General features: G+C 43.3%; 2 protein-coding genes across 3 annotated transcripts; one reads left to right on the top strand and one right to left on the bottom strand.

Annotated features, from left to right (window-relative positions):
* Positions 1-1,282: 1,282 nt before the first annotated feature.
* LOC6564115 (histone-lysine N-methyltransferase, H3 lysine-79 specific) lies at positions 1,283-13,042 on the top strand. Of its 2 annotated transcripts, none has more exons than XM_032737764.2 (8): positions 1,283-1,818; positions 2,184-2,767; positions 2,827-2,999; positions 3,517-5,572; positions 5,657-7,476; positions 8,004-8,243; positions 8,313-8,783; positions 10,366-10,632. In XM_032737764.2, exons 1-8 carry the CDS (start codon positions 1,540-1,542, stop codon positions 10,548-10,550), a joined length of 5,808 nt encoding a protein of 1,935 aa, XP_032593655.1. In that variant the 5' UTR covers positions 1,283-1,539; the 3' UTR covers positions 10,551-10,632. The 2 variants fall into 2 exon arrangements, with proteins under 2 accessions (XP_032593655.1, XP_043071194.1); XM_043215259.1 differs by lacking the exon at positions 10,366-10,632 and adding an exon at positions 11,318-13,042 and having other exon boundaries at positions 1,284-1,818.
* A 2,373-nt stretch (positions 13,043-15,415) lies between these two features.
* Positions 15,416-22,109, bottom strand: LOC6564271. Its single transcript, XM_032736993.1, is given in 5 exon segments — positions 15,416-18,657; positions 18,790-19,761; positions 19,910-20,360; positions 20,553-20,795; positions 20,849-22,109. Coding segments are annotated over 5 exon segments (4,137 nt in total). The 5' UTR covers positions 21,613-22,109; the 3' UTR covers positions 15,416-16,950.
* Positions 22,110-22,648: the final 539 nt, after the last annotated feature.

The following is a 22,648-nucleotide window of genomic DNA, read 5'->3' as shown; positions in this document are numbered from 1 at the left end:
AACAGCTAATACCAGAAACTGATTAAATTAGTTATTAGTAAATAGCAATTATATTGTAGCATTACTCTTTTTGCAACATTTCTTCGCTCCTCGCACTCATTTACTGATATCGCAACACTTTCGCATGAGACGACGCTACATGTTTTGATCAGTTTTATTAGTTTTAGTTTGGTAAAACATCAACTTGAAGCACGCTCATAAACAGCATCTCGAGTTTGATTATTTATTAATTTGTTTATTTGTTTTAGTTAACTCGTTAGATTTATGATTTTATCTTACGTTTAATGCATTCAAGCCTCGTTTATTTATGTTCTACCATTTCTCTCTGTTCTATCTCTTTTTTCTTGCAGACCCCTTCAAACAATAAAAAGCATTACAAACAAAAAAATAAAAAAAGAAACACAAACAGATAGTTTTGCAAATAAGCCGAAATCTCAATTTGAAACAAATTTCAACGTTTTGCAACACTGAGGAGAGAGAGAGCGAGAGAGAGACGCGCGCGCATCATGCGTAACGGTAGTTGGCAAAGCGCGCGTGCCGTGGAACGCAGTGAGATGAAACACAACTGCTGGAACTGGAACAACTGCACGGCGATGAAATGAAACGATCGCAGCCGCAACAACAAAAACCACAACAACCACAACAACAACAAGAAGAAAAGCAACCAAAACTGCTTGGCGAAAATGTTGTCGCATATTGAGGAAAATGCATCGTTTTCTTAACATACAGCAAAATATAAAACTACGCAACTATCATCAGTTACTTTTATATTTTGTTGCTGGTCCATTAGCTGCCACTGCTGCTGGAGGAAGACGACGAAGCGAAGGAGTGAGCAGAGACGGAGAACGAGAACGAGAACGAGAACGGGAAAAAGAAAGAGAACGAGATATATTTGCGGGTGGGAGCAGCAGCAGCAGCGCAGCAACAATAACGTAACGATCGTAACGTAACGTAACGCAACGCAACGTAACGTGACGCACACAGAACGCAACTAGAAGATAGATTGTTTTAGTTTATCTCTTTTTTTGTTTTAATAGTTTTCCTTAGCCCAATACAATACACGTACACATAGTTAACCCAACGCTGCCACTGTTCCTAAGACAAAAACAAAAACAACAACAACAACAAATAACCTATCAACGTAATCGTAATCGTAATTGTAACGTCTAAAGTAACGCCTAAAGTAACGTAACGCTTAAACAACACTGCTCCTCTGCCAACGTGTTTTGTTTTTTTTTTATTGTTTTTTTTTGGATCATCAGCATCAAAAACACATCTGCATCAATATATATATATACATATATATATATATATATCCATTATGCATAATATGATACACGATATATGATCAATACTGCGTCACACGCTCATATGCCAATCAATCTGCTGATACTGCAAGCAAATATATATATATATAGTTAACAAACAACAAGAACAAGAACAGGAAGAACAACTGCGAAGCATAAAACAACAACGTGTCGTTGTTTTGGTGTTTCGGTTCGCATTGACCTTTTGCCGCTCAGCTGGCAAGGGAAAAATATGGCAACACCGCAAGTCAAAGACTTGGTGTTGCGCTCGCCAGCTGGCTCCTCCGATACACTCACCTTTGCGTGGCCACTGCAGATTGGACATGGACAGGATAAGCATGACAATGGCATCGATATCATCGATACAATTAAATTCGTATGCGATGAGCTGCCATCCATTTCATCTGCATTCGAGGAAATCAACCTCAATCACATTGACACTGCCTGTTATAAGACTATGACAAATCTTGTCGATCGCTTCAACAAGGCTGTCGACAGTATTGTTGCATTGGTAAGTAAATTAAAATCTCCTCCATTGACTCCTTTGAATCCCCCGATTGCATTATAAAATCACCAAAATAATTCCATTAAATGATTTACGACTTTATCAAATTAACGAAACGTTGTTTTGAATTATTGAGAATTTGCATACTAATACAGAATATATTAATTGAAGCTTTGAAATATTATTGAGCTAGTAGATTTACAAAAAAAATAAAATAAGTCCTATTCAAATTCAGATGCTAAACTTCCGATTGTTACTTTTTACGAGAGTGTTTTAACAGTCTTGTCCAATCGATATTGTTAGCTATCCTTAATCAATCCCCAACCAATCCGATTCGATTCGAAACTAATTGTTTGCATTTGCTCGCACAGGAAAAAGGAACTTCACTGCCCGCCGAGCGTTTGAATAAGTTCGCTCACCCTAGCCTTTTAAGACATATACTGCAATTAGTTTACAATGCTGCCGTACTCGATCCGGACAAACTCAATCAGTACGAGCCCTTCTCGCCGGAGGTGTACGGCGAGACGTCATACGAGCTGGTCCAGCAAATGCTCAAACATGTCACCGTCAGCAAGGAGGACACGTTCATTGATCTCGGTTCCGGTGTGGGACAGGTGGTACTACAAATGGCTGGTTCGTTCCCCCTCAAGACATGCATTGGCATCGAGAAGGCGGACACGCCCGCCCGCTATGCGGAACGCATGGATCTGATCTTTCGCCAGTACATGAGCTGGTTCGGCAAGCGCTACTGCGAGTACAAATTGATCAAGGGTGATTTTCTGGTGGACGAGCATCGCGAGAAGATCACCTCATCGACGCTGGTTTTTGTCAATAACTTTGCCTTCGGTCCGACCGTTGATCATCAGCTGAAGGAGCGATTTGCCGATTTGCGCGATGGCGCCCGAGTTGTCTCATCGAAATCGTTTTGTCCGCTCAACTTTCGCATCACGGATCGGTGAGTGATAACTTGAATGATATAAACTAAAATATAATAATACGTTCTCTTTCTCACAGAAACCTCAGCGATATTGGCACAATAATGCATGTTAGCGAAATACCGCCACTGAAGGGTTCCGTTTCGTGGACCTGCAAACCGGTTTCATATTATTTACATGTTATCGATCGCACTATTTTAGAGCGCTATTTTCAGCGCCTGAAAACCAAGGGCGGTGATCACGAGCATGTCGGTAAGTAAAATTGGGAATGGTAAAATTGACCAGCAAATAACAATCAATACACTCACACACACACACACACATCACACGTTGACTCAGTCACACATCAATCTCAAGTATCAGTCATGATCAGATCAGTCAGTCAGTCAGTGATCACAATCATCGCATGATCACAATCACAATCACCTACGATCAGTCATAATTAATCACCATCTTTTTGTTTCCTTCTGATCTTATGTTAAACTAATTATAAAAAATATAAAATTATAAGTAAATTACAATTTAAATTATAGCTACTAAACAGGTTTTAGGTAATCATTATATATATAGATATATTTTATATTTTTAGTCCGGTTATTAATTAAAGATATATTTATATTTATAAATATCAAAGAGAAATCTAACATTTTCATGTCCCATGTTCAAAAAATTAAACCTAATAAGAAATCTATTAATTCTAGGCAGTAAAAATACGCATTTTTTATGGGTTGTTCGCACTCGATTAATGGTCTAAATTTGTCTCTTGCAGGCACTGTGCGCACCACACGCGATCGCGCCAAGCGTGAGGCAAATGTTGGACAGCACAACAACAATCACAGCAACAATAACAACCACAATAACAACCATCAGCGGGGGGAGTTGCACCGGGAACAGCAGCGTGAGCGGGAACGCGAGCGGGAGCAGCTCTTCAATGGTCCAGCCTCCCAGCAGCGCCATCAATCGCAATCTCCGGCAAATGTTAGCGGTGGTGGAGTAACCGCCTCCAAGACTCGCCAACAGTTGGCAACAGCCCAGCAGCAGAAAGAGCAACAGCAGCAGCAACAACAGCAGCAGCAGAAAGAGCAACAACTGCAGCAACAGATGCAGCAACACAGTCTGGACATGGACAGCAGCACGGACAGCGACGGCGATGGCGAGGTGAATAATGGTAATGGTGGCAACACCACAACCACCACAAACACCACCTCAACATCGAATGGACCAATGACGCGTAAGGTGTGGTCGGACTGGTGCAGCTCCAAGGGCAAGAGTTCGCAGTCCGATGACGAGGAGAACAACAATAGCAACAGCAACAACAGCAACAGCCACCAGGGACGCGTGCCGCCTCGCACTCTCACCACGTTGAAGAAGCGCAAGAAGCTCACACGTAAAGCGGCAATTGCCAGCAAATCGGCAGCAGCGGCGCAACGTGAAGCGGAAGAGGCAGCTGCTGTTGCAGCGGTTGCTGCGTCCGCCACATCCGCCTCGGCCAGCAAGGATTCGAGCAGCAAGGAGGATCAACCGCGGGCGGCTAGTGCGGGTCCCGGTCGCAAGGGACGATTAAAGAAGGGGCAGCGTGGTCGCAAGTGCCTAAAGATTGCCGGCCTCGATGTGCTGCACAAGCAGACAGTGCTGAGCACCTCGTTGGACTCGATGACAAAGAAGCTGCCCGCTGCACCGGGCACCGTTGATCAGCAGCTGACGTCGCTCCTCACCGGTGACATGTCGCACCGGGAACTGGATATACCCACTGCGCCGCAAGACACGCCGTATGCGTTGCAAATACTGCTGGATGTGTTTCGCTCGCAGTATATGACGATGATTGACTGTATGCGGTCGAGTGCGTATCTGCCGCAGGTGCAGAAGCAAATTGCCCAGGAGCAGGAGCGTATGGCTCAGTTGAAGAACCGGGCCAACCAGCTGGACAAGCAGATCAAGGTGCTGATCGATGACAGTGTGACGCTGCTGAAGGTGCGCATGAATGAGCTGGGCATCAATGTGAATTCGCCGAACGATCTGATTGCGCAGGCCAAGGAGATTGTCGGACGGCACAAGGATCTGCAGCATGCGGTCAGCAAGATGCGCAACGAGGTCACCGTTTACGAGAGCGAACAGAAACTGCTGCTCAGCAAGCAGCTGAAGCATCTGCCCGAATTCCAGAAACTCTGCGGCGTCAACAATGGCAGCGGCGGTGGCAACGGCAAAGTCAAATCCGAGTTGCCACAAGAGCTGTCCGAAACGGCCGCCCAAGAGCTGGTGCTCAAGGAGATTGCCAATACATTGAGTCAGCGCAAAAAGCTGTACGCCCAAGTCTCGACCATCGAACAGGAGACGAGCACGCTGCAAAAGACTGCCGAGGATCGCAGCACAGCTGCCGCTCTGCTCGCCCAGGGCACCAACATTAGCCTGGCTAGCAATGCCTCTGCTGCTGCAGCTGCTGCTGCTGTTGCCCCTGCGGCTGCATCGAATGTTGCCCTGCCAAATTGCAACAAGCTGCAAGCGGTCAAATCATCGCGTCGCAGTCGGGAGCATCGTGCACGCTCCCAAGAGTGGCCCGAGGTGCCGGAGGTGGGCAAAATACAGGAGAGCAATCCGGAGGTGCTGGCCCAAAAGATACTCGAGACCTGTCGCCAGGTCGAGGCTGGCAAATTTCAGGCGCCGCCAGCTGCTATCAATGCCAGCAGTGCAACAGTCAGCAACACTGTCAACTTTGTCAATGGTGGCAAACCCAAAATTGAGCTCAAGTCAACGACGTCTCTGTACAAGGATAGCACGCTGATGCCAGCGCCAAAGCAACAGCAACAACAGCAGCCACAACAGCAACAACAACAGCAGCAGCAGCAGTTGCTACAGCAACAACCCCAACAGCAACAGCAGCAACACCAGCAACAGCCAGCGACTACTGTGCTGTTGCCCAAGTGTGAGCTGCCTGGATTGGGTCGCAAACAGGAATCACCCAAGGTGGCAAACTTTGAGGATAGGCTCAAGAGCATCATAACATCAGCGCTAAACGAGGATCAGGAGCAGCGCAGCAAAGCATTGCCCATCATTGAAGCACCCGCAGTGGCGCTGCTCCAATCGCCCGTCTCGAAACGGAGCAAGCAAATGGCCCAAACGACGTCGGCCAACAACTTGCACAACATCATAACCGTGTCGACGCAGGGCTTGATGCATCTGAATGCGAATACGACCATATCGCCCATAACGCCACCATTGCCGGGCCCAAGGGCGGCTGCAGCTGCCTCGACGGCGCCACCACCGCCAGCCAATTTGCCCTATGCCAGCGCCTACATGAGCAGCAAGCAGCACCACCAACACCAGCAGCAGCAGCAACACCAGCAGCAGCAGCTTCAGCAGCTGTCAAGCAAATACGGCCAAACGGTATCGATCAAGGAGTCCAAGTATGCAGCACCACCAAGAGCTGGTTCGGGTGCACCACCGCCACCGCCACCACCGCCTCCCTCATCGTCAGCGCAATTGGCAACGCTGTATGCGGGACACAATGCAACAGCGGCAACAACGGCGACGCCTGCCGATTTGGGTTATCATCGACGACGCGCCTCCGTCAGCGCCAACAGTTACGAGCACTTTATAGCCCAGCACCAGCAGCAGCAGCAACAGGCGCTTATGTTTGCCCACGTAGCACAGCAGCGACTGCAACAGCAGCAGCAACAACAGTCGCATCAGGCACATCAGGCATCACTTGCATTACATCATCATCATCATCAGGCAGCCGAGTTCAAAGCGCCAGCTGAGAATCTGCTGCAGCGTTCAGGCAGCCGCGAGCAGCTAGCGGAGCAACAGCAGCAACAACAACAACAGCAGCTGCAGCAGCAGCAACACCAGCAGCAGCAACAGCACAGCTTGGAGCTGCTGCCTCGGGCCAGTTCGGCCAACTCGGACTACGCTGGTTACCGTGTGGAGCGTCTATCCGTGCGACCGCCAAGTCGTCCCAGCTCGAACAGCTCACAGCCTGATTATACGCAAGTGTCGCCCGCGAAAATGGCACTGCGTCGTCATCTGTCGCAGGAGAAACTGAATCAGCCGCCGCAGGCGTTGCCAACGCCGCCACCAATGGCACTGGCGCCACCAGTGACGGCCGGCAAGACGATTGGGGATCTGGTCAATGGCGAGATCGAGCGTACGCTTGAGATATCACACCAGAGCATCATCAATGCGGCGGTCAACATGAGCACGGGTGCCGGCAGCGGCGTCAGCAGCGCACACTTTATGGAACGCGCCTTTCTCGCCGAGCGGAATAACGATCGACTGCTGATCAATCTCAATGCCCAACGGCCGGAGCGCGTTCACGTGCGGCCCATTGGCGATGATGCGCCCGAGCCGCAGCCCACCAACTACAGCAGTCAGGCAGCAGCGAGCAGCAGCAGTAGCAGCAGCAGCAGCAGCAGCAGCAGCAATAATCTGGCCACATTGGCCCATGTCGCCTATGCCCAGAAATCACAGGTGGCAGTTTCCCGTGCAGCGTCATCGTCATCGTCACGTTCGGCACGCGACTATCAACCGGTTGCTTTGCCGCGTGCGGAAATGAACGGTTGCATTGAGGCATATTTTCACGAGGAGCAGCAACAGCAGCAACAACAACAGCAGCAGCAGCAGCAGCAGCAACAACATCACCACCAGCAACAGTACCCCAAATCGAAGAGCACTGGGGGTGGTGCAAGTGCATTGCGTGCACCACGCATGAATGGTGCCAATCCGCCACTGGAAGGTAAGTGCAAAATTGTGGTTGGGTGTAGCGTAAGAGCCAAAGCGATCAGGGATCGGGAAGAAGGTCCTCACCAACAATTGTAATTTGTATCGGTATTTAACATCTCCTTCAAAACTATAAAGCATTTAATAAAGTAAAACAATAAAAAATGTGAATATTTTTACTGATTTACGTGCTTTATGTTTGAGAAGATATGTGTCACTTGTAGAACATTTAAAAAACAAAACTGTAGAATATATATAAATAATAAACAAACTATTTGTATACCAATCCAAAAATGTAGAAAGAAGACTCAAAATGATGACATCAAACTGTATTTGAAGACACAACAAACTTTTTTTTTTTTTCCTAATTTCCCCATTTTCGGCATTGCTTTAATGTTGTGGCGCCATCTTGCGGATTAAAAGAGTTATTGTTATTCTTGATCTATTCCAGATCTCAAAGTTAGCTCATGTCACTCTAGATGGCGCCACTAACTTACAATTTCTAATGGTTCTTTACTAACAGTCTTCGTTCATTTGTTGCAGGACTAGCTGCCTCGCTGCAGGATCATGTGCGAGCACGCAAATACAAGGAGGAGAACGAGGAACGACAACGACGTGCTGCTGCCGCTACTTCATCTCTGGATCTGGCACCGCATTTCGCGCATCAGGCGCCGCCCGCTCATAGTTATCATCAGCAGCAGCAGCAGCAGCCGCCTCCGACGCAGCAGTCGCATCATCACACAGCCGCTGGCAACCTTAATGGCACGCCACACAAAGTGGAGCGTAAGCTGGAATAAATATATAGCAGCGTATTTAGCCAAGTCACTCATTTCGACATCTTCTTCTTTGCAGTGGGCATAAAACGTAGCTCGCCACTGGCGCCGCATCAGCAACCGTCGCGACCCGCCAAGTTGCCGCATTTTGATCAGCAGCCGCTTGCCCATGCGCATCAGCATCTGTATGTGAATAGCAATGGGGTGCAATCGCTGCCGCCGCCCGCACATGAGGCCAACACCCCGTCGCCGACACCGTCGTCATCGTCCTCATCCTGTGGCAGACGCAGCAAGGTGCTCGTGGAGCCGCCGCTGCTAATGAGTCCCGAGATCAATTCACTGATGGGCGATGAGCGACCGCTGCAGCTGTCGACGAGTAGTCATCAGCAGCCGCACCATCACCACCATCAGGTGAAAGCACATCAGCATGCCCAGCAGCAGCAGCAGCAGCATCAGCAGCAGCAACAGCAGTTGCGAGGCTCCCATCAAGGTAGCCACAGCATCACGCCCACCATTGTGGGCGGCCAGCGGTCGAATGCCGCCGATGATGGTAAGCCATTTGTATGCCCAGTTATAGCAACAGCATCACACACACAAGCATTCCATGCACCACACGCACCACATGCACCACACTCACCACAAGCACCAGCTCATGGTGCTCATGCCACATATCATCAATTGCACAGCTATCAAACCCGACTCGCCACCCAAACGATGGCTCAAGATCTCACCACAAAGTGCAGGCGGTCAAACGTCTCAGCTGCGTCGGATGCTGACTCCGACACCGAGAGTGTCTCATCCTCCAGCTTCTCCAGCTCCAGCTCCAGCTCGAGCTAAAGCAACTCCAGCTAATGCCACACTACACCGCTTCATAATGCATGCACCAATTTTACACATTTTATACAATTACAATTACAATTACACTTTGCATATTATTTTACTGTCGCTATTTACAAATACATAGAAAAATACACAAAAGCAAAAACCAGATTGTTGCCACATTTGAGTTGCGTCTAACGGTTTTGGTTTAACTTATGTTGTGCGTTGTTCGTAGTTTTGCATGTTTTTCATTTATTTTCCTAGAAATATTTCATATTTATTTATTGTTTGTCTTTTTTTTGTTTTTTGTATTTTGTTGTTTTCCTTCTCCTTTCTCACATGAAAATTACAGTTTAAAGCAACAAAAATAACAAGTTTTCTTCGGCTATTTACTAAGAAAAATACGTACAAAAAACGCCGATAATAAAATACATATAAAAATACACAAATAATTAAATATTTATCTATTGTTGAAATACCTTTTGGTTTTAATATTTCAATATTAATTAAAAACTATTACTATTTTGGTTTTTGTTAAATTTTAAAACGATATAGCTAAATATATGATTATCATCTGTTAATATATTTTAAAAGTATAAACCAGATTCCCCTCTTATAAACCAATCAAAAAGAAGAATAATCATTAATCTATAAAGTAGTTAACCTAACCGTGGTTAACCTATGACAAAAACGTGACTCCGATGTGTGATTTGTAAACCGAGTTGATGATGATGATAATGTTTGCCCACTTTATTTATTAGTTAATTAGCTGATGGTAAATGAATCTGTTTCTTTCTACAATTTATAAAATCGATAGATCATGGGCAACGTGTAAATACTTTGTATTCTGTAAATCGAAAACCGCCGAAAAATAAAATAGTTGTAATAAAAAATGAAAAACTGCCGCAACATGCAACATGCAACATGCAACATGAAACATTTTGCCAGCTTATATTCATACTTACTTCAACTTACCGAGTCAGTCACGCCAAATAAATCATTAACTTCATAAGAATCAAAATTACATACGACACACACACACACACACACACACTCACACACATACTCTCAAACGCTCTCTGTAAAAAAAGAAACATAAATCAACATATATATTTTTTTTTACTTGAACATTAACAATCTCCTGTGGAATGTTATTTTTGCATAATTAATTTTCAAATATTTACTAAAAACAACAAATATCGAACAATGGACAACATTAAAAAAAATATAAAAATAAAAATAAAACAAATCGTCGCGCTACTTATCCAAAACTCGACTTTATATCTCTTCTATTATGCTCTACTCCCATACAGTTACCGATTTGGCAACGCATCGTACTGTAACTAATTACGATCCCAGACGTCGACTTCGCACACCGACTTCGACTTTGTCTGGCGCCACGAAACAAACCGCTACCAATTGTAATACTCATAACAATGGATTTGTTGTGGCCGATAGTAGTAGTACCAATAATAACAATAATAATAACAACCATTGATTACCTCAAAAATATCTCAAAGCCAAACCCACAAAAATACAAACGAAACAAAAATCGATAAAGAAAATGAACACGAACACCCCGAAACAAAAAACAAAAAACAAAAAATGCCAAAACCTAATGTTGTTGTTGAGAAGCAGAGTACAAAATACAAAATATCTAATATAAAAAACAAAAAACAAAAAAAAAACATTTATAAAGACAAAACATAATTTATTTTTCGTTGAATAATTTAACCTAACCGAATTTAAAACAAAATTCAAAAGAAAAAAACAAAAAACAAAAACCTTTAGTATATTATATATACACATATATATGAAATTTAAACATGAGCATGAGGTAAGTTCTGTTGCGCCTAATTGGTTTACTTTCTCAACTTTTTTTAATTTCATTTTGCTTTGATTTTTTTTTATTTATGATTTTTAACCATCTTTTTTGTAACACTTTCTAATTTAATTTTCACACGCCGCAAAATACAGCTTACAACTTACTCACACACACACACCTTTAAGCATTCGACATTGCGAGAAAGCCTTCCAAATGTTTAGGGTTTGGTTGCCACACACGATGTGTGTTATCGTAATCGTTATAGCTACCTTTCATTGCTACTGTTATCGCTCAGCACACCTACCCCCAGCCACACACACACACACACACAGAAGCACACCAACACCAACAACAGCAGCAGCAGTTGTTGCTGTTGCCACTTAACTGATTATATATCACATTTGATTGCTAATCAACTGCCTATGTTTTGTCCACAACAGACGATGTGATCGCTGCCGACGAGGAGTCCCACTGGCAGCATCGTGTCAGCTCCGGCTTTGATCGTCTGGTGGCCTTTGCCAGCACTGAGCTGGACAAGACGCGCCGCTCCATTGATGGCGACACGGTGCCCGCCTCGATTAGTTGCAACACCTCACCGGATTCGGGCATCACGCACAGCAGCAGCAACTCGGATGCGGCGCGTACATTTTTGTCCACCTCGTCAAGCTCATCGCAACTGGAGCTGCCCATCAGCATCAACAACAGCAGTAGCAGTGGCAGTGGCAGCAGCAACAGCAACAACGGCCTCTATGCCAGCCAGGTGCATAATCTGAGTCATCATCCCTACCAGCAGCATGGTCATCTTCAGCAGCAGCAGCAGCCAATACAACAACAACAGCCGCAGCAGCAACAGCCGCTGCAACAGCAACAACAACAGCAGCAGCAGCATCAGCAACATTTGACAGATCATCTGAGTGACAGCAGCATGAAGTCAAGCACCTCCTCAACACTGAACGCGAGCAGCTCGCTGAAGACGGTTTCGCCGGTGGACTCGGGCGCCATTGAGTCACCGCCGCTGTCCGATGTGGGCCTGCCACGGACGCCCAGTCCCAGTGCTGCCAGCGTTGCGACACCACCACTGGCCCATGCACCGTCATCGCTGGGCAATGAGCTGCGCATACCGCTCAAGTATCAGCGCAAGTCGAAGAGCGGCTCCGAGAAGCACTACAAGAAGAAGTTCTGTGAGCGCAACTGGGAGTACGACTGCGATGAGCTGCTGTCGTACTCCAACTCCAGTGCACCTGCAACGGCGGCCGATGCCGCTGGCAATGGTCCGCCAACAATGCTTGATCCGACGTCCGTCAGCGTGGCAGCAGCAGCAACGCCGCCAGCTGTGCTGGGCAAATCGGGTAAATCGCCAAAGGAGAAATCGTCGCCGCACCACAGCATCAGTGCGAACAATGCAAATGCGAGTGCCAGCTACAATCATCATCACAAGTCGTCCAAGTTCCGGCCCAAGGGCAAGGACTGGGACTGGTCGCTGGACAGCAGGAGCAACACGGGCGAGCCGACATTGAACGGGGTCAGCGGTGGCGCCACCACAACGAGTAATTAATATAAATTAATTTAGTTAAATTGCTGAACAGAATGAAAAATACGAAAGTACGAAACAAAATGGATTAATGCAAAATGATGAGAATGAAAATCAATCCGCAGCAGCCACATGCGCACGCAACGAAAGAAATTTATGCAAAGTTTTGCTTTATGTTTAATTTAATTTGTAATTTATAATGATTCAATTCGAATCGAGTTGGATTGTCTTCTAAGGTGTAACTAAATGAATTGAGTTTATTTGTAGTTAACTTATTGTATAGCATTGCCTTGTTTTTTTTCTTCTAATGTTTATTTTTGCAAATTAGTGTCGCATATTTTAACTGACCACATATGTGTTAGACTCTTAAGGCACCATCCGAAAACAACCACAACCACAACAATAACATCAACAAAAAGCCCCCATTTTCTGATGAACAATGTTACTGATTTCATTATTACCAAGTTTACTATTATTATTATTATCATTATTACTATGAGTATGATTATTAGTTATAAAATGTATTTAAAATTTATTGTTTAATTGATTTGTATTCGTTTTTAAGTTGTGTGTTTTGTCCTATTATTTGGGAATGTGTGTTTTTTATGATTTTTAAATAAATTCTAAACTAATTACAAACTATTTCCGTTCATTTCAACTTGAATTCCAAAATTTCCAGATTGATTATTTACAGTTTCTTGTATTGGGACCAACACAACAAGCTTCTAAAATCGATCCGTTCCTGTTCGCAAGATGTATGTAAAATTGTCAACGTCGCTTCCAAAAATCCTATTACAAGCAAATAAATTAATATATGCAAATAATACTAATAAGATATTCAAAATGCAATACAAATATTTGAGCATACGGAATAAATGCATCTTAATAAATGCACTTTGAAAATTATTTTCAATTCTGAATCATTTTATTGCGCTTAGCATAAATATATACGAGCGTATAGGACACACACACACATACATACATACACAGACATATAGAACGTTTCGGTGTAATTTCAGCATTACCCAGTTGATACCCTAACCATAATCTAATACACAACTAACACTCAGAAACTTATGTAGCGCAACATTAGCAACAAAGAAGCAGAAAAATGCAGCTAAAGCAGCAAAATGGCAGCCGAACAACAAGTAACCTTATTAATTAATGAATTTTCCACCTCAGCGAAATAACAACAATTTTATATATATTATATACATAGCAGTAGCGGCATATACAACATATATATATATATATATATATATATATATATATACATAAATCTATATATACATACATTATATGTGTATGTGTGGCCATTCCGTTAAGCACTTTTTTATTTGTAAACCAACAGGCATGGAGTCCAACGTGTGTTATATATATATATAATATATATATGTATATATATGTATATGAAACGGGAGACTTTTAAAGTGAAAGTATTAACGGAATCGGTGCGATAATAACAGCAAAAACAAGTCAAGTATCAGGAAACCAATTAAACAGTAAAGTAACAAATAAAAATGATTTACAAGCATTTAACAACAACAACAAATAATAAAATAAATATTTAGTAAACATACATATATAAAATATATACGTAAACCATATTTAACAAATAGTGTTTTATATGTTACAGCAGCAGTAAAGAAAAAGAAAAACATACAATTAATATAAATAATAACACAATAAGGCCCATAGCAATTTAATTGGATTTTCAAATGTGCTATTAGCGTAGTGTAATATTAACATTTAACAAGAACAAGTACATACATGGCGCATAAACGATTTTTATACGTATACATATGTATTATATTTATATTTACCATCATATACAGAGACGCAGGGCCAAGCAAACAAAACCAATACATTTTATAACAATAAATGGCCCTGCAAGCAAGAATCAGTTGTAGCAAATGGAATATTATTTGGCGCTATTAAAATGTAATGTATAATGCATATAAAACAAAATAGTTAAATTTACATAAATAAATGATCATATAAGTATTTAACTAACGATTAAGTAAACGCAACTAATTAATAACGAAAAAAAAAACACAACAAGTAAATGAAAATATGACAAATTAAACAAAAAGCACACGCATATTACAATTAACGGTATTATTATGTATATTTAAAAAATATTTATTGCATATTAATATTATTATTTTAAACTTAAAAGGTTAATAAAAAAAAAGACACGAAATATTAATAAATTGTCTTTTCCTAATGTAAATTAATAATTCATAAATAGAAATTAATTTCCCAGTTGGCTTATCAGTTTTTTCAAATATTGAAATTTTTGATAAATCTAATAAGTAAATATTATTAGCTGATTTATTGCATCAATATGTCAAATGTCACCCTGATCAATCAATGGGAGTATTGATTGATAGTCTGCCGCCCAGTAGTATTTCAATTAAGACCACAATTTATATTTTGTTCCATAGATTTTTATTGACTTTAATTGATTTGTGTATTTCATTCAAATATCTTATAAAAAGTACAATTTGGTTCGTTTATCTTTATGTAACTATTGTATTGTATGCATTACGAATATTTTACGTTTGTTTATCAAAGTATGTTCCCGGTGAAATTATTATATGTGTACTCGTATTCCTAAGGGGCTATTTCTATTTCTATTTATTTAAGGCGGTAGCAGCTTGATGCGGGGATGTGCATATCCAGTTTCTTGGCTTCGTTTGCTTAGCTTAGCTTAAATATACATAGATACAAGCGCGGAGTGATGATTTGTTTAGGATTACAGAGAAATGATCTGCACTTTTATGCCTATGGTTGGGGGTTGTTTGAATAATTGTATAGATACGTATTGAATGGTGTAATTGCTGACTATCCTTAATCTTTGCTGAGACTGCGGTCTCTGCCAAATTCAATTGTTTCCCTTGTTCAATTGTTTTGTAAATGAGTGTATATTTTTATATAAGTATATATATATATTTATATATTTATGTATACGTTGCGATAACTTCGTTTTAATGCATTTGTATGGTTTGTGTGTATATGCTATGGTATATTGTTGTTATGTATGTATATAATTGTTTTACAATAAGCCTGAGGCACAGTTATAATTTTTCTTATTTTTCTTTTTGTTCGCTTTTAATTTTATCAATTTAATTGTGGAGAACGCAAAGATGCTGTAGATGTTCGTACTCATAATTTTTACTTTGTTTTACAAACAAATTAACGCTAATTCATAGCAGGGAAAATCGTTTGTGATTTGATTTGTATAAGCGAAATGTTAAAGCTAAACTTTGTTGAAAGTCGTAGAAATCTAAAAAATAGAATAGGCTAAACAGGATAGAGGGTTCAACAATAAGCATACGAATAACACTAAATGTACGGATAATAAAACGTGAATTTCAGCGGTACATAAGGGAATTAAACCTAAAGAACTATGGACAATAAGAGAGATACCTACTCCTATAATGCGTTAGCATTAAACAAAACACATTCAATAACAAACAAACACTTAATTCTAACTGCAAACCATTGAACATGGTTTAGTGATGGGGTAGAAAATATAATAACAATTAAATTGAATAGAACATTGAAATTACAGAGTAGCAAATACATAGGTTGTTAATAAAATCAAAAGAATGTCGACCAATTTTACACGCGCCTTTAATCAACTTTATCAACTTTGTTTGAAAGCCTGATTGAGTTTCAAATTGATTCGATAACAAATTGTAAAGAATTACGATACGCTATGATACGACACACACATTTACACACTTCATCTTGATCTTGATCTTGATAATTCTTAAAGTTAGAAGCTTGTTTTTTGTTTATTCAGGCCCTCAACACTTATTTGCTTAGAACTATCCTGCATGTATAGTTTTGGATTCTTATTGGTATCGTAAAACAATCTCGATCCCCGACGGGAGCATTTAAAATGTTACATTATTTTATTTCCTATGTGTATATATTTGTTTTTAAAACCGCTGCACGTTGAATTCATTCAGACTTTAAGTTCGTTTCATTTGTAAGGTTCTCTCTTGTTTTCAGTTTTGTTCTCAAATCGAGGGTCAACAGTAAAAACTATTCAACTACAGAAAATGGCAAACATTTTCCAGTTACTTCCCACTTTATAACAATATGCAGCATACACAGTACAGACAGTACATAATTATATATATACAATTACATATACATTTTTATGCACGCACATATAACCATATAACAAGGGCCTGAGGGATAATTGGTTGAGGATGTTGGTTTCAATACCATTGACATATTCATGAATTGCTTTTATGGACATTGTTGAAACCAATTGGAGCTTATCTTAAGAATATATATATATATATAAATGTTATATAGGCGTGGGTGCTGTGCTTTGCTTTAGAATTGCGAAGAGAAAGCTCTTTACAGGAAACACCGATAATTCTACAATAATTACTTAAGTAAATACAACAACAAATTCAAAATTTACAAATAAAGATACACGGACTACGCTTTCAATTTGTAGGCGACAGACAAATAGTCAGAAAGGGGGAGGGAGAGGGAAACAGGCAGATATTGAGACATTTACAACTTGTCCACATGCTGAAGCAGACAGTCTATCACCAGCTCTTCTGGCTGCGTCTCGTTTTCATTCTCTGCCTGAGTTTGAGCTTTCTCTTCGTGCAAATTCTACAAGCTATCGAGTATATTGGCGGCTCCAATAATGGCATCCACATCGCTGCTGGTTGGTGCCACATCATCAATCAGCGCATCGCTGCTGAGTGCCAAAACGGCGTTTGTGGCACTGCCAACGCCGAAAGGCACCATAGCCGGCGACGGCAGGCTATCAATCGTATTGCCATTGATTAGAAAGTCGCGATGCAGCTCGACGGGACTGTAGCGAAAGCACGGAGTCGTTATGGGCGTCGTTGGCATCGATTTTGATATATCGAGTGCCGTTCGCGAACCATACGGCTGACCATTGTATGACACATTGCTGCTGCCCCAATTGAAGGCTGGCGAGATGTTGAATAGCCCGTTGGCATCGTTGCAGTTGCCATTTGCGGTGTTCTGACTACTGTTGCAGCCCTGCAGCTGCGACTGTTGATGTGGTAGCGGTGTGGAGGGCACCGAGCGCGATACTATACCACCAGCACTGCCAGCGCTGCTGTAACCGCTCGAGGAGCCCGCCGATGAGCTGCATGTGGTCGTTGTTTGTATGCCGCTAAACTTGTTAGCAAAACTGGGCGAAATGAGCGCACTGACGTCCACATCATCGTAGATCAGACTAGCCGGCACATCAACATCGTTGGCGCCCAGCTTTAGTGCGCCCACAGACTGCTGACTGTTGCTGTTCTCGGAGAAGAACGCATCGTGGACAATGCAAGCGTTGACAACCGCCTGATTTAGCTGACGATTGTAGCCCGTTGAGGGTGAGTGGTTGCTGCTGCCGCGTTGCAGTTGCGACAGTGGCACAGATTGTGAACGTTGTGTTTCGTTAAGCTCCATACTGGCGCCGCTCAGAGCCAGACTAGTTTCCAAATCCATCGAGTTTTGATTGATTAGCAGCTCCACGTTGTTGTTGCTGCTGCTGTTGTTTGTGGTGCTCTCGCTGAACTGGTTGTTGTTAGCAGCGCTGCCGCTAAACGACCAATTGACGCCCATACATTGTTGCAATAGCGAGGGACTTGGCGGAGCCGAGGCGGAGCTGCTGCTGGGATAACTGTACACATAACTGCGCCTGCGCCTATGCGCCCCAATCATTGGGTCTCCATTGCCGTTATTGTTGTCAAAGTCCAGCGATTGCTGTTTGGTTAGCATACTGGAACGTTGTCGCATTCGTGTGAGTCCAGGACTGGCAAAGCAATTCTGAGTGGGCAGCTTTCCGGCTGTTGTTGTTGTTGTTGATGTGGTTGCAGCTGCTATTGATGTTGCAGTTTCTGCCACTTTTGTTGCTGCTGCTGCGTTGTTTGGGGAAATAGGCAGAAAAATGCAGTTCTTGTTGTTGCCATTGCTGGACGCGTTGCTTAAACTAATCTTGCGTTTGTTGCTGTTGTTGTTATTGTTGCTGTTGTTGCTATATCGCAGCTGCTGCTGCTGCTGTTGTTGTTGTTGTTGTTGTAGCTGATGTTGTTGCTGTTGTTGTTGTTGTTGATGCTTTCGTGACATTAAAGCCAGAGACGCTGAGGCAGAACCCACAACATTTGTTGCTGCTGTCGCTGCTGCTGCTGCTACTGCAGCTGCTGTTGGCAACGGCATTGAGCGACGCATCTGTTGCAGCTGCAACTGTTGCTGTTGTTGTTGTTGCTGCTGCTGCTGCTGATGTTGCTGTTGCATCGCTGCTGCTGTTGTTGTTGCTGTTGCCGTTGCTGATCGAGCATTTGCCATTGCCATTGCATTGGCTAGTGCATTAGCTGACGCAGCCTGTGGATTTCTGTGTTGTTCTGCATGAGCATCTAAGGAATTCAGTTGTTTTTCCTCAGCGTCTCCCATCTGAAAATATTGAAGCAACTCGGTATCCTGCCCCTCGGAATTCTCCTCCTCATCGTCGCCGGGCAGAAAGTAATCATCCAGCTCATGCTTATCCATATTGCATATGCTAATGACGCGCTCCCGCGGCAGCCCCAAATTCTCAGGCAGTCCAGAGTCCTCGGCAGCGGCAAATGCCGCTGCATTCTCGGCCATCAAGCGTCTCGTCCGCATCAAAATCATGTTGCGTGTCGAGACCTTGGGGTTGCTGTTGTTCGTCTCCAGACTGCTTGACGGACTTACTGAGCTGGGATTATTCAATTGGGCGGGCGGGCCCATTGATAGCGCTGTTACATTTACCGGCGAGCTGTCCGGTGGTGGCTGAGCGGGTGGTGGAGGTGTTGCCGCCGTTGTGGTTATCACTGGTGGTATTAGCAGAGCACTGCCGCTAGCGCCACCGCTACCGCTACCGCTGCTGGGCGAGTTGACCCAATTGCCTTTGGTCTGTTGGGCCTTAAGCACTTTTTTGCAGAATATGTTTGTGGTGTTGTACTCTTCCGCCTCGTCCTTGATGACCAGCCCAGTGGGTGACATCGGCTGTTGTGCCGCCGCTTCCGTTTGCAACTCTATTAGCTTCGGCGTTAGATTGCGGACAGCATTGCTCCGTGGCTCCGTGGCCAGATTCATAGGCAAAACTTGCTGATGCTGCTGCTGCTGTTGCTGAAGCTGTGGGGCTGTCGGATAGCTACTGGGCGAGTCTATAATCTCCTGTTTGATCTGTAGTAACTGTTCCGTTTTGTGGTCATCGCTGACCGCTTCCTGACTGCTGCCAGCATCGGTGGCCGCATTTGGCTGATTGCAGCTCGATTCGGAGGAGGTGGAGCCCTTGCGCTTCTTTTTGCGGCGCTTCTTTAGCGGCCCCATGTCCTATTTAATATAAAATATGTATGATTTAGTTTCCGTGGTCTTATTCAAATTTAATCTTTTATATTTTCATAGAAACGTATAAAAACCTAATCGTTGTTATATACTTCATCAAAATTTTCAATTTTCTAAGAGAGAAGAGAAAACTTACCGCAAGCAAGCGCTTCTCTTTGGGCTCCCTGGGCGTATATTTTTTGGCCGCCACTACTGGATTAATAACTGCATTGTTGCTTTTAATGCGTGTGGCTAGCTCAGTGACACTGTCCAGTTTAGTGTTGAGTAGTTTTTCCGCCCAACTGCGCACCACATCCCAGCTGGCGTCGTCATCTGCGCCTGGTACACTTCCCGGGGCGTTGGGTGTGCGCTTTAAATGTGCTGGGGCGGTTTCAGTGGGCACACTGTCATCGATTGGCTCATCCTTGCACAACTGCGGCAACTGTGGCGCCGTCAATTTTGTGGTCTTCCGCATGGCCGCATAGCAGTAACGCGAATTGCCGCGCGTACCCAAACGTCGCGGACGGACGCCGGGGAACACCTGCTTCATTACCTTTCCAAAATCAGCTGTTGACAGCGGCTTGATGTTCAGGCGCTCGCAATAGACGCTGCAAAGCGTAAAATGCCATAATTAAACATTTATTACACCTTATGCGTATGATATAAGAAATAAGTTTGAAATAAACTTTCAGACTAGTTTAAATCTTATATGTTGTATGGCTGGATTTATTAAAGCGGAATCAGCGATCAATATACGATATTTATGAACACATTTAAAGTGCGCCTCTCAACCAACTTACATGTAATCATTGTAAACGTCCTGTTTTGGTATGGAGACCTGAGCATCGTGCTCGAGGTGCGAGCGCACCCAATTAATGGTATGATTAATCTCTGAGCGTGTACCCAACGGATTCTGTGGCTGTCTCAATGGGTCAGTGTCCGAACTCTCGCCCGGTAATCGTAAATAAAGAAACAGTTTCTCAATGGGCTTCAAGCCTGCCACGTTTTCCAGAATTTGCGCAATTTGCAGCTTGGCAGTATCACTAAAAAGGCAATAATTAGTGTGAAGGAAGCTTTATGTTTAATGAATACTAACTCCAAACTGGACTCGATGACCTGCTGGACGCGTCGCATTCGCTCCTCGTCGCTGGTCAGCGCATTCATTACGTTCTCCGCAATTGTGGAGTTGATGACGCCACTGGGTGGGGCAGCGGCTACAGCTACTGAACCGCCTTCACTGGGATGGGGAGGTGGCGGATGTGGGTGCCTCGGCAACGCTGCTGCTGCCGCTGTAGAGGCATTAACATTTATCGCTTGCATTATCTTCCCCAGATCCAATTGCTGTGCGCTCTTAAAGGCATTGACAAAGGCCAAACCAGCATTGCCAGAGGCCGCTGCAAAGGGATTCGGAGTGAGCACGGATGTGGCTCCACTGGCTGCCGAGCCAGGGGCATTCAAATTTGTAAAAGCTGGCGACACAAAGCCGCTTTGGCTGGGAGCAGGTACATTTGTGGATGTGGGCGACACCTGGGACTGGGCGTGTTGCTGGGCAGGCGCCACAATTGGCGCAATGGTCAGCGGTGATAATTTCGCCGTTTGCAAATGGATGGACGGTGCCTGGAAACGTCCCGATGTATACGAGGGAATGTCCGAAATCTGAATCGGCACCGGTAGGGGAACACCACAAGCGCCATACGGATTTGTGTGTGCAACTGTTGTTGTTGCCTCGTATATCGGATTGGAATTTGGATTGGTTTGTTGCTGATGCTTCTGCAGCGTAGTTGCCGTTGTGCCCCCCACTGCTGCTGCTGATTTCGTCGTCCACTGCGCACCACTGAGTTGGCCATGCTTCTCGGACATGTTAGGTGGGTTTAGGCTGGCTTACAACAGACGAGCGCCACCAGCCACCAGACAGCAGACAGCAGCAACCTCTCGGGGTTGTTGCTGCTACTCACACTTTCGCCAATTGCACGTCACTCGCTGCTGCTGCTCCTAATTCTTGCTGCTTGTTATTATTATTATTATTGTTGTTATTGCCGATGCACGCAAGTTTGATTTGAATTGGTCGAAAAGCCTACGCACTAAATGTATGTGTGTATGCGTGTCGCGTGCTTTAGGAGATGAAGATTGCGAAGTCGATAACTGGTGCGACGAACATTTTGGCGACGACGGAAGACACGGATGTTAAAAACGCAAGATAATAAACCATTTTGACTGTGTTTACTGCATGGATAAAGCGAGTGAAAGGCGTATGTACGCCTTTGCCGCCAGATACAATATTATATTTGACTCCTGCAATTCCAATACGCTAGCTATTTTCTAATAAGATTACAAAATATATTGGAATAATCCATTTTTCGCGGAGATAAGAGCTCCGTTCCTTCTGCGTCTCGAAAAATACACACGAAAGTGACCAACTTGGTGTGGACGTAAATGAGCTAAAAAATACCAGATGATCTCAATGTAAACACTGTGTTGCTTTCCGATGGACGTCGTATTCAAATTGTGAGCTATGTTCAAAAATATTATATCAGTATTAAGTACTTCACAGTTAGTGACTATGTTCACTAAAAGGGCTTGTTAATTTTTAAAATCGATTTTTATTGGAAACCATTAAGTAATGGACAACTGAAACATAAACATGGCATATGCTAGTACTTGCTTTTAGTATTTTTCAAGAGCTCGCATACATATCTCCATTTAACAATATGCAATACATTCACCTTTGGCGTTATAAATTATACTAAGCAATTAAATACATTTAACATAAGTCGACTTATAAAAAGTTTTTTAATATATGTATTAGGCCACTTTGCTGTATTGATTTTCATTAATTTAATTGACGGAATTATCATTTGAAGTATTAGAAGCGGTAAATATTCAAGCCTTCGAGCTA

This window comes from Drosophila grimshawi, unplaced genomic scaffold, assembly GCF_018153295.1.
Source record: "Drosophila grimshawi isolate 15287-2541.00 unplaced genomic scaffold, ASM1815329v1 contig_311, whole genome shotgun sequence".
Lineage (NCBI taxonomy): Eukaryota > Metazoa > Arthropoda > Insecta > Diptera > Drosophilidae > Drosophila > Drosophila grimshawi.
This window is presented reverse-complemented; position numbering and strand designations above follow the sequence as displayed.

Coding starts and splice junctions, on each gene's coding strand:
- LOC6564115 (XM_043215259.1), top strand. CDS start 1,540: ATGGCAACACCGCAAGTCAAAGACTTGGTGTTGCGCTCGCCAGCTGGC. Junction 2,768..2,826: donor AACTTTCGCATCACGGATCG/GTGAGTGATAAC, acceptor TCTTTCTCACAG/AAACCTCAGCGATATTGGCA. Junction 8,244..8,312: donor CACGCCACACAAAGTGGAGC/GTAAGCTGGAAT, acceptor TCTTCTTTGCAG/TGGGCATAAAACGTAGCTCG.